General features: G+C 59.3%; 1 protein-coding gene across 1 annotated transcript; it reads left to right on the forward strand.

The window, feature by feature from the left end:
• Positions 1-1,446: 1,446 nt before the first annotated feature.
• On the forward strand, positions 1,447-10,834 carry STMN3 (stathmin 3). The gene is made up of 5 exons (XM_045443931.1): positions 1,447-1,612; positions 7,647-7,742; positions 8,018-8,193; positions 9,469-9,660; positions 10,445-10,834. The coding sequence occupies exons 1-5, from the start codon at positions 1,594-1,596 to the stop codon at positions 10,502-10,504; spliced, it is 543 nt and encodes a 180-aa protein (XP_045299887.1). The 5' UTR covers positions 1,447-1,593; the 3' UTR covers positions 10,505-10,834.
• Positions 10,835-15,039: the final 4,205 nt, after the last annotated feature.

The following is a 15,039-nucleotide window of genomic DNA, read 5'->3' on the forward strand; positions in this document are numbered from 1 at the left end:
AGACTCGAGCCCCCTGGGCAGGACTGGAGCTGAGGACTCTGAGACCCTGAGTTGATGCATGAGCTGCCTGGTCACAAACCACACATGGGGACTGCCAGGCCTCCTACAAATTATAACCTACAAATTCCGTGTACTGAACTTAGCCACGAAAGATGAGAGGGAATGGACACCAAGACTGAAGGATGGCCATAGCCAGCCCTGCCCAGCAGGCACAGAGGTCTTGACCAAGTCAACAAATTTGAGTTGAGCCTGCTGTTGCGGGCTTTGTGAGATACCCATGTGGGTCAGACACTACGTGGAACACAAGACAGATGTTAACACACTCGCTGTGTGTGTATCTCAAGGTGTGTTTTGTATACATGCTTGCTGGGCCTGCTCCAGGCTGACTCTGACCCTTAGGTTTGTTCCTGTCAGTTCCCTTTCCGAGCCTACCTTACCCCTGTGCAGGCTCCTGAGATTCCCCAGTTTTATTCCTGTACTTAGCTGTGTGTGCCTACCTGACCGCTGTGTGGGCTCCTGAGATTTCCCACAGTTTTATTCCTGGACTTAGCTGCTTGTGGAGCAAGCACTTCTCCAGGCCTCAGTGGCTCTGTCCCTAAAATGGGAGTGACACTCCATCTATCTGACTTCCCAGCCCCAAAGGGAGGAGAGATGGTCACTTCAAGAAAGGACCCGCCATCTCTGCCAGGCTCTCCCTTTGGGGTACCAATCAGAACCCTAAGCCCAGAGGAGGAGGGGAGGCATGACCCCCACGCACTCACCAAAGGTGTACCCTCATCTCCTCCATCATCTGGAGACTGCCATTATTTTTTATCTTACACTTGAGAAATGGAGGCACAGGAAGCCAGAAACTTGCCCCAGTCACCAAGCAAGTGGGTGTCAGAGCTGGGGTTGGAACGCATCTCTGTCTTCCTTCAAAGCCCTTGTTCTAGGCCTCACCATCCCCATTTGCCCTCTTTTCTGCCTCAGAATCAGCTCATGCTCTGGGATGCTCCTTGGAGGCCTTCCGGACCAATCCCCACCCCCACTGTCTACGACAAACTTTCCCCTCAGCACAGCCCTGGGCACATAGAAGGCACCTCCCAGGCTCAGGTGAAGAGCTCTCCAATTCCCCCCCCCCCCGCTGTTGGGGTCTGTCCCTTCCTGCCACGCCCACCCTGGGGAACGGGGAATGTCTCCATCATCCCCCCAAGCCTGCACAAAGCCAAAGCCAAGTTGGGCAGCAGTGGGTCCAAGAGGTAAGCAGTGGGAGGATGGGCATCTGGCTGCAATACTCCACCCTTCGTCCCAGGCGGGTCTCTCCCCTCCCATCCTCCCCTGCCTTCACTCTCTCTGACGGCTGCCCCTGCCACAGCCAGCCAGGCGCTCAAGAGCACTCTCTCTCTCTCTCTCTCTCCCCCCTCTCTCGAGCGCGCTCTCTCTCCGTCCCTCTCTCTCTCTCTCTCTCTCCCTCGCTGCCTCCCTCCCTCTCTGCGCCCGCCTCCCGTCCTCCCTCGCTCTCTCCCCTCCCCAGCACTGCAGCATTTGCCGACTGCAGCTCCAGCCGCCGCCCGCGCCTCCTCGGCCTCCGCAGCCTCTGCCGCCGCCAGCACCATGGCCAGCACCTTGTCCGGTAGGTGCCCGGCACGCGGGCTTCCTGGGGCGGCGGCGGGTCTGAGCTGAGGCCATTGTCTGGCCTCGCCCAAAGCAGGGGCTGTTGGCGGACTCCTGTTTCCACATCTCAGACCCCGCGCTCAGAGCGCGGGGCGCGGCCGGGCCGAACCCCCATGAGCCAGAGTTCAGGCCAACGGGTTGGGACGACCTGGTGCCCCAAGGGCAAGGATTGTGGCGCTGGTGCGGCGAGCGTGGGCCGTTGGGCAGGGGCCGCGCCCAAGGGAGCACCCAGGGTGAGAACGTCAGGTTCGGAGGCTCATTGCCCCTTCCGTGTCCGCCGTGTCAGGCCAGGCGTGACTGTGGCAGAGTGGCTCCCGGGCCTGACGCGGGCCGGTGCCCCTGGGTGGACGCGCTGGAGAGGTGCGGACAGCGTCCCCTGAGGCGCCCGGCTCCCGCAGATCCTGGTCGGACCTCGCCTTCGCGAGGCTGGGGACTGGGAGGGTAGGACTCTGCGGGAGCCCTAGCCCAGGGCCGGCGGGCCCGGGCCCTCCCTGCGCCAAAGGAGTGCCCTGGGGGCTGGAGAGACGCTGCGGAAGGACTGGGGAGCGAGCGGGGAGCCGCGCCCCCGTCGAGCGTCACCGCCCCCTCCCCTCGCTGCTGCGGGCTTGGGGACCGCTCTCTGCGACAAGGTGCCACCCGTTCTGGTCGAAAAAAGCCACCGCCCTTTGCGCAGTAGGGTTTGCATGGGGGAGGGGCTGCTGCAGTTTCCAAGCCCTTCCAGCAAGGAGGGGTCTGCCCCTCCCTCCCCGACCGCCCCGCCTCCCAAGCTGCGGATCCACAGACCCCCCCTCCCGCCCCCTCTTCCCCCCACCCCCCCACCACCAAGGCTGCGACCCTCCTCCCTCGGGGCCTTCCAGGAGGGGAGCTCTGGCGGAGAGGTGGACAGGGGCAGTTACTGGATGCAGGAGAGCTGCAGGTGACCCTGGATGTGAGGACGTTGGGCTTGCTGTCCCCAGGAATGCTCTGAGCCCCAAAACCAGCTTCATCTTTGCACTCCATGTGGAAGGAACAGCAGGGCAGCACCTCCTCCCCAACCTCCACCCCGTTCCCCACTCCATCCGGAACCACACTCCCAACCCTCCCTTCCCTCCCCTCCATCCCGGAGATGGGCACTCTAGCTAACCTTATTCTCTAGAGAGTGAACACAGCTTTAGCAGAGCTCCACCCACTCACATGTGCCCAGCCCTGCCCAGCTTCTTAGGCCTCCTGGGCTCCAGGCCCCAGGTGACTTCTGCACGTGTCCAGGAGGGGAACATGTGTGTCACTGACCACACCCCGCCTGCACTGGGTCCGTCCATCTGGTCTTCATCCGCCCCCTGCTCTCTCTTGTTGACATCCTTAGAGATATTGGGATCCGCTCTGGGCAGAATGAGACCTCCCCCTCCAGGAACTGAGGGCAATCTGTCCTTCTCATGGCCAGAGTGTTACCCCAGTCCTACACTGAGGTGGCGCTTCAGGCCCTTGCTCAGGATCTGTGCCTGAGTGGGAGACAAAGAGCGACCACTCGTGGGCGATGCTCTCAGCCTTTTCTCTCACTCACCCCCTTTAGTAAGAACCCCCTTTAATAAAAGCCCTCAGTAGGCCTCATTCCTGCCATCTGTCTGACAGATAAGCAGGTAGATTAGGTGGTGAAGGGAAATAGCCAAAACGGCACCACTGATGGCTCTCAGAGGTGGGCCCGACACTGACCTCACAGCCCCGATACCAGCAGTGCCTTGTTGGGGCCCTGCTGACCCACGCTTAGCCCCAGGATTTTTCTGGGTGCCCAAGTTACCTTTTCACCATCCGTTTTGTCCAGCACAGCCACTGCCTCATGGATGTGCTGAATGCCAGCTGGAGAACGTCCCCTGGCCAGAGTCACATGGGGCTGGGCCTTTCCTGTTTCACCATCGGTGCTGCCCTAGGTAGAGCACAGCCCACACGTGTACCTACCTGTGCTCATCTTCATAAAAGTTTGATAGGAGTTTGGCCCAGAAGTGGCTATGTGAGCGCACCAGTAATTGTGACCGAAATCAGTTTAAGTGAATCCCAGCTATGGCTTCTCTGTTAAGAGACCTCTCTGATTGGAGCTGATCTCCCAGGCCTCAGTGGCCTGTCTGCCCAGCTCGCTGGTGGGCTTCATTTGGCCTTGGTGACTATTCATTGTCTGCTATGATCTCATAGTCACTACAAGATTGACCTTAGCTTTCTCTTCCTCTGTTGACCGAAAAGCTGAGTGCCTGCTGATGGGCTATATTGTTGAGACTCACCTGGGGACAGGTGGCCCTCCCTTCCCTCCCCTCCATCCCGGAGATGGGCACCCTAGCTAATCTTATTCTCTAGAGAGTGAACACAGCTTTAGCAGACAGGTGGCCATCTCTTGATGTTCTTCCCAGATGCTCAGCTCTTCACACACTTTTGTAGACTCCTGCTCATATCTGTCTCCTTATGCAACTCTGTTGAGCTGGGAGGCCTTGCACATGCTACCTAAACTCTCAGGGCCGCATGTGGATGGGGATGGCAGTGACAGCACCTCCCCTGGGCTTGTTCTGAGAGACAGCAAGATATTGCAGGAACAGTGCTCGGCCTGCTGCCTGACGAGAGGTGCGTGCCCAGTCTGTGCTGGGCAGTGTGAATGTTGCAGCCACATTTTGCAGAGTTTCCTGCTCAGAGAAAGGTGAATTCTGCTGGCAATTCCTGCCATGCTGGGCTCCCAGCACATTGCATATAACTCTGGCTAGTGAGAGGGGCAGCCTGGATGGCAATGAGTTTCATCTGTGAAGAAGCAACTAGCAGCCTCCAGGACCCTTCTAGGGGTGAGTAGGCATCTGTGGGCCCCCTGCCCTCCCAGTTCTGAGTAGACACCACCTATCACCACCACCATGACGCTCCAAGCAGAAAAGTACAGTCAGAGGCTGGGACTCATGACCAGGCTCCCATCCTGGCATGCTGTGTGACTCTGGCTGGGCCCCTTGCTTTCTGAGTCTCTTTTTTCCCCTCAGTAGAAATGAGCCTGACAAGCGTATCTACCTGGGCTGGCTGGTCTTGAGGGTCAGTTGGGAGTATGGATGTCATGCGCCCACCTTATGAGTGGTGTCATTATTGTTACCATGCCACTGTAGGCTGAGGTGGTGCCTTCTAACTCTTACTCACCTGGGATCTAAGCATCCAAAAGGCCAATGTGCATATTTGCATATTTAACGTTTAATACAATGAAGAGGAGGGAGGAGATGAAAGCAATCCAGTTCACAGCAGAGATTTGTTTTTTAATGACTCCCTGAAGTCAGTGATGGGGAAGAGAAGGGTCCTGGTGAGGGGGAGAAAGGGCATGCCTCCAAGCTGTAGAGGGGTTTCCTGACTTGAGCTCTGTGTATGGAGAGGTGCCTAGATGGGTCTGGCCCTCAACCTCTTCCCTCTGCAATGAGACATGGCCTTTAAGCCCTCCAGCTCTGAGGACACAGGTGTAACCTCCTGTGTTCGGAGCCGCTGGGCCCAGCCCTGCTCTCCGGCCCCATGTGTGGGCTTTTCCTGGCTCACTCTCTGCAAATTTGCCAATTTCCTCACTTGCTGTCCAGTCCCCTCCAACTTGTAGCCAAACCACACAGCAAGCCTCACTCCCAAAGCCCCCTTCTGGGGGGTGCCCCTTCCCACTTGGCTACTCAGGGAAGGAAGCTCCCCCTGGGCCATCAGCCTGGGAGAAACCAGCCCAGGGAATCTCCATGACCATCAGACACTGAGCTGCACCCCTATTTACAGCTGTAGGACAGAGTCCCTCACTTTCCAGTTGGCACTGGTCCCCTGGGCTGAGCCGTGACCTCAGAGAGCTCTGACTCAGTCTTAGCCCTACCATCCCTCTCCCCTCTATCCTAACAATGCGGTGCTCACACCTGCCAAACCTCCCCATCCTGCTCCCTGAACTGCCGCCAGCCTCCCTCATGCTGAGGTGACATTTGTCTGTGAACTTGTTCTTCCTCTGTAATAAACGTGCAGCTCCTTCTCCCAGGAAAACCTCAGCCTCAAGGCAGAGAGGAGCTTGAGCAGCGGCGAGGCCCCAAGCTCCTGGCCTGTATGGTAGACCCATTTGCAGGTTTCACATGTGGTGTAGAAGGACTCCCTGGGAGGTAGGGGAAGCATTGTCTCTTGCCAGGGAGGCTGGTGGTGGCAGGGTTAGACTGAGCCCTTTCCTTCCTGGCCTCTCCCAGGACCCAAGTATGTCCCCTTGACCCAGACACCCTCTTGCTCCCGTCCTGACCTTGCCTCTGAGCACAGGGCTGGTGACTTCCCCAGCCTTTCCAAATGCCCCAATGCCTCCTGGTCTGCTGCTTCTGAAGGGCTGCTTTGCCTGCTCTTACACTCTCTAACTCCCCAGCACATGTATTGTGATGTACCCTCTGCCTTCTTTTTAAAATTAACTTTTCACAGCACAAAAATGCACAAATAGATTCTGCTTGTGAAAAAATAAAATTGGCAACTCAGGCCGAAATTCCCTTGGAAGCCTGCCCCCGTCTGGCCCACTTACCAAGATATGTCTTTGCCCTGCTTCCCCTCCAAGCCCCTTAAAGGCTCTCCCTGCTGCCAGCCCAGGATTTATTGTGCTCCCTTTAAGGTCTCTCGGGCTCTCTCCAGAGGAGTCTGGATCATCAGGACATTTAGATCAAATAACATCATTCTCTGCACTGGTTGTGAGAAAACCCTGCTCACTGTGAGCTATTCCCTCAGACAAGGGCCTGATGATTTCTGTCCTGTGTCCTGTTTCTACACCAGCACTTTCCCCAATTTCACATTAACTCAGCTTAAAGACATTGTCTCATGTGAAATTTGATCAGGAATTTTCTTGTCCACCTCAACACTTGTCCAAATGGGTATCTGCCCCTGGGAAGAGCCCTGAAGGTAGCTTTTCCTTCACAGAAGCATGTTCCCTCTCTGGAGCATCTCTCTGGAGACCTGTCCCAGCTTCTCTAGCCAGGGAGGCGGGGGCACGGGTCTCTGAGCCTCCTGGTCTTTGTGACATGCTGGAGTTGTGGAAAGAACACAGACCACCTGAACCGTACTTGAGGGGCTTTGCACAAGTCACCCTCACCCCTTGGGTCCAGTATCATCTCGGTTGAGCAGGGGGACAGTCTTAGACCTGAAGATGGTTAAACACCAGTGAGACACCTGACCAACGTGTCTACTTTGGGGTCTGGCTTGTCACGAATGGACCACAAATAGCTCATTCATTCCCACTCGGACAGTGGGCTCCTCCATCTTCTGACAGGGCTCATGGCCTCCTTTTCTAGTTGGGCACTGGGGACACTGGCTGTGGGCACTTGCTCTGCAAAGCTAGAGGGCAGGTGTTGGTGCTGAACGGACAGCTCCCTACCCTCTGGCCCTAGAAGAACAGAAAGCCTGGGCCTGTTCAGAGCCAGGTTTTGGGGGACGGGGGGGGGGGGGGGGGGGGGGGGGGGGGGAGGCTGCAATGCTGTCAGGGTAAGTGGGGGGGGGCGCATAAGAGGAATTCTGAGGGCTTCACCCAAGTGGACAGCCCAAGAAAGTTCTGCCTGCAGAAGCACTACATCTGATGTGGTGGTTAGTATCTGTGAGAGGGAAAGGGGAGGAAGTAAAGAGGGGGAAGTACAGGGAGGGTGAGTTGGGAAAATACAGTGACAGAGTCATGGAGATGTGGAAAGATACAGACAGAGAGTGACAGAGTGTGAGGGAGACAGAAGGATGAACAGAGACAAACAGAAATGCCGAGAGAGAGAAGAGGAGGGAGGGGAGCACAAGGAGCCTGGAGCAGGGAGAACAATGCAGGACACAGGGAGGGGTGCCAGGGAAAGACCGTCAACTTCTGGGAGGGGTGGGGAGAGGAGGGAAGAGGAGAGGAGAGACGTAGAGAGGCGAGGGAACAGAAAAGAGAGTGAGATAAACAGACTTCCCGAGAGACACAGTATGGGAAGAATGCCGGGAGAGGACGAGGGGGCCGCCAGGAGGTGAGGTCGTGGCGCCCTCTCATGCTGGCCTCATGCCCACAGCCTACAAGGAGAAGATGAAGGAGTTGTCAGTGCTGTCGCTCATCTGCTCCTGTTTCTACTCACAGCCGCACCCCAACACCATCTACCAGTATGGGGGTGAGTGTGCCCCGGGCCACTGACAGGTCCTGCTTGACCAGTGCCTGCCTCCTCCTTACCTTGTTCCCTGGCCCCGTGGCCTCTCCAACCCCCCTCCCCCACACGCTCCCCTAGTTGGCTTCTGGCGAGGGAAGCTCTGATGGGGGCGGTGGTCCTGGGGGCTCAGGCCTGGGAGTCCCACGTGAGCAGCCGTGCTCCCTCCCCCAGCCCTTGACTTGGATGTGTGCTGGGAACAGGCCCCCTCAGCATCCTGAAGTCCCCGTCTGGTCTTACAGACATGGAGGTGAAGCAGCTGGACAAGAGGGCCTCTGGCCAGAGCTTCGAGGTGATCCTCAAGTCCCCTTCTGACCTGTCCCCTGAGAGCCCAGTGCTCTCCTCTCCCCCCAAGAGGAAGGACACCTCCCTGGAGGGGCTGCAGAAGCGGCTGGAAGCAGCTGAGGAACGGAGGAAGGTGAGGAGCCCACCCCTGCCTCCAGGTCCTGAGGAAGGTGGCCAGGAGGCCTGGATGGGCACAGACAGAGCCCTCCAGGCACAGGGTACTCCAAGCTGCTGCTTGGCTATTAGCTTGGGGTGGAGAGGGTCCCCTGGTTCCCTGGATCGCCTCTGGGGAGATCAGAATGGGACAGGGAGGATAAGGCATCCCCAATGGCAGCCAGCCGGAGACAGATAGGAAGCAGAGGCTGTTGGAGGGGATGTCGTTGGCCACAGCCAGGAGGAGTCCTGGGACATGAGGCTAGACTAGCACCCTTCTCCAGGGCAGAGAAGTGAGAACAAAGGGGCTGCCATGTGTTGGGGGCTGCAAGCCCAGACCTGCTGGGAGCTCAGGGGGCCCCAGCCTCCCTCCCCACCCCTCCCCTTCACACCAGCCCCATGGAGACTGAAACACACACAACAGGGGTACCCTCAGGAGTGCAGCGCTGAGGGCTGCCCCTTGGGCAGGGGCAGTGGCTCTGGATCCCTTGTAGCATGTCCCCGTGAAACCTGGGGACCCAGGCCTCCTAGGGTTAGCTAGTAGTGACTGACACGTGGGTGGGCCCAGAAGGAAGGAAGTGTGGGTGATCATCCTTGGGTCTCTGACCCTCACCAAGCAGCCCCTCCCCCAAATAAGGACAGACAGTGTAGAGCCAGGAGTCCCGGGCTCCTTGCCCCAACCAGTCCCTTCTCCCCAGCCCTGGGGGCCCGTGCACAGCTCTCCGCACCTTAGGGAATTCAGAACCTGGTGCGTATCACGCACCTACTTTTTAGAGGAGACAGTGAAGGCTCAGTGACAGCCCTTAAGCTTTGAACTTGCTCTGCTCCTCCAACATTCCCTGAGTGCATCAGGAGCTCTGGAGGCGGCAGCGAGCAGGACAGAGCCTCTCTTACTGCGTGGGCGCACTCAGCCTCGTGGGAGGGGCAGCTCTGGGAGCTTGAGGACTCACAGAAAGGGTCAGCAGCTTCCGGTGTGTCTGGGGCCGAGGGTTCTGCGGGCACGCGGACCTTGCGATGCTAAAGCCCAGGAAGTCCCAGGCAAAGCGGGACCAGGTGGACACCCTCGCCGACGGCAGGACAGTGTAGATCCGGGCCCCTGGAGGACGCGCGTCCAGTGGGCAGCAGGGCAGGGCAAGGAGGGCACTGGGCGGGGCGAGACCGCGCGCCGGGGGCGGGGGGGCAGGCTGGGGGCGGGGCGGGGCGGGGCGGGGCGGGCGGCCCCCGCCCACGCGCGCGCCCCCGCCCGTCCGCACAGACGCAGGAGGCGCAGGTGCTAAAGCAGCTGGCCGAGCGGCGCGAGCACGAGCGCGAGGTGCTGCACAAGGCGCTGGAGGAGAACAACAACTTCAGTCGTCTGGCGGAGGAGAAGCTCAACTACAAGATGGAGCTCAGCAAGGAGATCCGCGAGGCGCACCTGGCGGCGCTGCGCGAGCGGCTGCGCGAGAAGGTGCGCGCCGGGGCGGGGCTCGAGCAGGGAACGCGACCGGGACCGGGAGGGGGCGTGCCAAAGCAGGGAGGGGCGGGGCTCCACGCAGGGGGCGGTGCCGGGGCGGGGTGGATCCCGGGCCGCGAGAGGCGGGCTCCGCCTGCGTTTGTTGGGCGCCTCCCGCAGTGCCACAGCCAAGGCCAATTGTCCAGTCCCGGTGGGACAGGGCCAATAACCGCAGTAATAAACGGGTGGGCATTGTTTTGGAAGTGCCCGGAAGGACGCGTATCCCGGGTTTGAGCCAGAAGAGGGGAGGGGCCGGGGAAGCACCCACGAGCCCCTTCCTTCGGTTGGCCCCTGCCCACCGCACCACCAGCGCTCTCGCGCCCCGGCTGCTCCCTGTCCAGCTAGGAGACAGCCCTGAGTGAGGCGAGGCCCTGCCCTGGCCGGAGCCCCCGGGAGCGGCCTCTGCTTCAGCCCACAGGGTGGAACCAGGTTGGTGCCAGGGGACACCGTGGAGTCCGCAATCCCAAGGAAGTTACCTGAGTTCCAACTCCCCCTCTGTGGTTTGGGCGCAACCCCAGTCGCATTGAGGGCCAGTCCCCGCACTCGGGCCACACTTTCAGAGGATGACGCGGACCTCCTCCTGCTCTCTGTTGACCCTCAGTCCTGGTCGCTAAGGTGCCCTCGTTGGTCGCTTCTCCCGCACTTGGGAGGGTCCCTGAAGACTGGGTGTGGGGGAGGGGCGGGCCCCCCTCTCGCCCCCGCGGCGCAGGGCCCCGCCCACCTCCACCTGTCCTCACAGGAGCTGCACGCAGCCGAAGTGCGCAGGAACAAGGAGCAGCGAGAGGAGATGTCTGGCTAAGGCGCTGCGGACCAGAGGCGCCTGGATCCTGAGAGGACACGTCTACACACGCGGGTTCTGGTTTCGTCTTGTCCCACTTTGTCTAGATGCAAGTTTGGTTCCTGCCCCCTCCCCACCCTGCACTCCTAGCTCATGCTTCTCTTTCCGCTCCGAGCTGCCCAGTGCTCGTGGCCTGTCACTCTCCACAGGCTCTCCCTCAAGGAGCCACCAGAACATGGCACACAGTCCCTCAGTTCAGGCACCAGGCCGGGCAGTGGCTGGGTCCCCTCTTGGTGGCCCTCTTAGCAGACGTGGTGGCAGCCTCAATAAATCCAGTGGTGGTAGCAGGAACATGTGGGTCCTTATGCTGGGTTGTCCTGTGAGCACCTTGTCACTTGGGGCACATCCTCCGAGCCAGCTCCCCGCCGATAGGCAAAGGCACGCCACCTGTGCCGTCCTCGGTGGGAGAGGGCCTGAGCGCATGGGAGGGGACGGAGGAAGAAAGAAGGACCTCGGGGCAGGGCATTCTGTCACTGCAGCCAGCCGAGGAAGCCGTCTGTGCAGTGGAATGTTTTGGAATTGGTGGGTACGGTTGGCAGCCTTTTACTGTGGTCGCAGAGGGGTCCTCTGAGACCACCTGGTCTTCAGGGGGCAATTTGGGCTGACCTGGGAGGCCACAGCCATTGCCTGTGGCTGAAGCGGGAGTGGGGAGGGATATGGCCTGGCCTGAGTCTCCCAGGAAGTGGGCATTCTCCACCAGGGACCCAGGAGCGAGCCGCCATGGTCTAGAGGGTTGTGGGCACCCCTTGCTGGCCCCTCCTCCCAGGAGTGCCCTCCTAGAGCTTCTGGCCCAGTACCCATGTGGGGAAAGCCCTCCTCCATCATCACTGCTCTACTCCCCCTGGACTTCACAGACCCTTAGGGAACCCCGTCCTCGGAGCTCTTTTGAGTCTTGGCCCCTTCGCATGCCCTCACTCTGGTAGAAAGACGGTCCCATGATGCTCCTGGCCATGGGCCTTTCAGGCTTGCCTCCGGACAGGTGTGGCTAGGCGTGAGTGAGTGGCAGCCACGAGTGCCCCTCAGGGAACGGACAGCAAAGGGAGTAGGGGCCCAGCTGCCTGCAGATTCAGATGCTGGGGGACAGCGTTCCCAAACAGCCTTCCTCCCTTCTCCATCCTTGACGTTCTTGACCAGCGGCCCTGCAGGTTGGAGGTCTCTAGGCAACCTGCAGGTTGGAGACGTGGCCCTAGGCCTCTCCTGCCAAGACCTTCCTGGACTGGGTTCCTTCCCCTCCCTCAGCCGGGGGTGCAATCTCCAGATCCCCCAGCGCTGGCCTGTGAGGCCTTCATCTGCTGGACACGGGCGGTGTCCAGTCTTTGTGTCACTGTGGCATCCTGCCCTTCTCCATAGCAGCCCCATCCCACAGCTGAGCACCGAGGGCAGGGTCCCTGTTGACCATCCTCTTGCTGGCCAGCATGAGGGGACAGACTGCAGGTTCTTGCAGGACCCAGAGCCGGCACCTCAGAAACCAGGTGGGTCCAGCGCCCAGTGCCCCGGTATCCGTCCCACAGAAACCTACAGGGGCACTGCTGGTGGTCTCCCAGGGCCGAGCCAGAGCGCACAGGAGACACAGGTTCCCTGCCATAGACTTAGAGGAAGTAGGGACCCACACCCACTCTCCTAATCCCCACCCACACGGCCTCCGAGGGAGCGGCAAGTTAGGATTGGAACCCACATGTGGCTTTTGTGGGACTCAGAAGGGGAAGCAGAAAGAGAAGGGAAGGCTGGGTCTGTGAGCCGGGGCAACTCTCGCATAGCTGGAAGCCTAGTGTGGCTGTGCCGACGTCATCCACGTAGTGAAAGTGAACTTTAAATTAAATCAAATGAATGATTACAGACAGAAAAACTCGTGTGTTTAAGAAGCGGTTGAACTGTGCCCTGTGCATCCTGCATCTGTGGGGTCACACGGGCTTCAGGGCCACTCCTCGTGAGTGCCTGAATGCTTAGTGTGGAACTCAGACTAAAGCCCCTTATCAAGCTTGTTTGAATCACAATTACCGACAGTTCTAACGACCTTGGGGCTTTAAGAAGTGAGTGTGGAAATGACCCACCAGTCCATTTTCCTCTCTGGAGCCCCAGGTGACAGTGGCAGTGTGAGGGAGGGGCAGGACTTGTGGCTGCAGCGGGACTGTCCTGGCAGCTTGGGCTCGGGGGCCTCCGGCTGCTGCGATGGGGGGCACATGGGGGCCTGAGGTCTGAGGCTTGTCTTTCTCACTGCACCGTCCTGTGGGTTTCACTCAGGTGTGGGTGGGTCCTGGCCTCCCAGGGATGTACCCCACGGCTCTGTGGACCCCACTGCGCAGCTGATCACTCACAGGCAGAAAACGGGTTCCTTGAGTGGCAAAAGGAGAACGAGAAGACATTGGACTTCAACTGGTCGTCGGCCTGTTCCATGGGACCCACGTAGCCATTTGGGGTGCCCAGCAGGGACCCCTCTGCTAGGGAGGAGGCATGTTTGGTGGCTGTCCACGCAGCGTCTGCTCAGGCCCACACATGGGCCTCAGGTCCAGGCCCTGAGTAGGTGCCTGCTCCCCAGGATCCAGGGAGACCCCGTCACCTCTCCCCCACACTCCTGGCCCTCCCCTGAGGCAGTCCTAGCGACTTCCCCAGGCTGACACGGTGGGAACCATATCCTCACCTTCCCCTGCCCAGGGACAGGTGGGAACGGCAGACAGGTGGGACACACAGCTCCACAAGAAATAGAGCCATCAGAAGCCTGGGGACAATGGGAGAGAAAGGGAGCGCGTTGAGAATATTTTCATGAGGCATAAGCTCTGCACGGCTGTATTCTGGTTACATAGACACATGCACGCCACGGAGCCTGGCGTTCCCAGAGGACCAGGCTGGTCACAGACCAGGGCTTCTCAACTCTTAGGGGGGCCCTAATCAGGCAGCGAGGGGCAGATGGCATCTGCAACAGTCATAACATGGAGGAATCCTTCACGGACAGATCACGCTTTCCCTAACAAAGAAAAGGAAAGGCAGGGGCCCTTCTGGGGAGCCAGTCCTGTATTAGTTATCTACTGCTGTGGCACAAGTTACCCCCAAGCGGTGGCTTAAAACAACACCGCTCATCTCACAGCGTCCATAAATTAGGGTCTCAGGAGCTGGTCCGTCTGGCTCAGGGTCTCTCCTGAGGTCGTGGTTGGGACATCGGCCAAGGCCCTGGTCACCTGCAGGCTGGTCCTGGGCTGGAGGATCCCCAAGCTGGCCCGCTTACGCAGATTCGGCCTCAGGTCCTCTCCCCATGAACTCTCCCAGGGCTGGTCCCCTCGGGGCAAGCCGCCTGAGCTGCGTGAACCGATCCTGGGCGGAGCACACACATGCCCTTCGTCAGAAGCGCGTCACCGGGTCGCCTGGGTGGCTCAGTCGGTTGAGCGTCCCACTTTGGCTCAGGTCGTGATCTCACGGTTCATGAGTTTGAGCCTCGCTTCCGGCTCTGTGCTGACAGCTCAGAGCCTGGAGCCTGCTTCGGATTCTGTGTCTCCCTCTCTCTACCCCTTGTCCACTCACCCACACTCTCTCTGTCTCTCTCTCAAAAATAAACATTAAAAAAAAAAAAAAAAGAAGAAGAAGCAGCACATCACCAAGAAGAGCCCGCACTGGAGGGGAGTCAGGCTCCACCTGTGGAGAGGAAGTGTGTCAAAGGATCTATGGGCATCTTTTATACCCGCCTCAGGCGTCCTGTCTTGAGCAACCCGTGTGTTGTGGACACAGCTGGTGTTCACTCAGTGTCTGGGGGCCGCAGCGGGCCCCCACCCCAAAATACAGCGTCTAGCAAAACAGGCCGGATGGCAGCACAGAGAGATGTCTGTCCCGGGCAGGGCCTCCCTGCAGCCTCTCGCTGGCTTCCCCTCGGGTGAGCTCAGCTGTGGCTGCGTGCAGGTGGGGGCGGAAGAAGCGAGCACCGACCACGGCCGTCTCTCTCTTCGCTGAAGAAGTTTCGCTCTTCAACATTGATACTAGTTTTCTAGGTCTGCGGTGACAAGTACCACAAACTGGGGCTGAAAACATCCGAAATGTATTTGCTCACAGTTCTGAGGCCAGAAGCCGAAAATCAAGGGGTCACAAGGCCGTGCTTCCTCTGAAACCTGGGCCAGAGAATCCTCCTGGCGTCTCCTAGCTCTGGCTGTTGGGAAAGGCAGCCTTTCAGTCCCAAGCAGCACCACTTAAGAATGGGCTTCAGGGGCGCCTGGGCAGCTTGGTCGGCTAAGTGTGGGACTTCGGCTCAGGTCATGATCTCACGGTTTGTGAGTTCGAGCCCCGCGTCGGGCTCTGTGCTGACAGCTCAGAGCCTGGAGCCTGCTTCGGATTCTGTGTCTCCCTCTCTCTCTGCCCCTCCCCCACTCACCATCTGTCTCTCTTTGTCTCTCAGAAATAATACTTAAAAACTTACAAAAAAAAGAAAAAAAGAATGGGCTTTGGGCCTGGAACCTTCTTTCCAACAAATAAGAAGCCCACAGAACTTGTGCGGGACACACTTCCCCACCGCGAGC

The sequence above is a fragment of the Leopardus geoffroyi genome, chromosome A3, assembly GCF_018350155.1.
Source record: "Leopardus geoffroyi isolate Oge1 chromosome A3, O.geoffroyi_Oge1_pat1.0, whole genome shotgun sequence".
In the NCBI taxonomy this organism is placed as follows: domain Eukaryota; kingdom Metazoa; phylum Chordata; class Mammalia; order Carnivora; family Felidae; genus Leopardus; species Leopardus geoffroyi.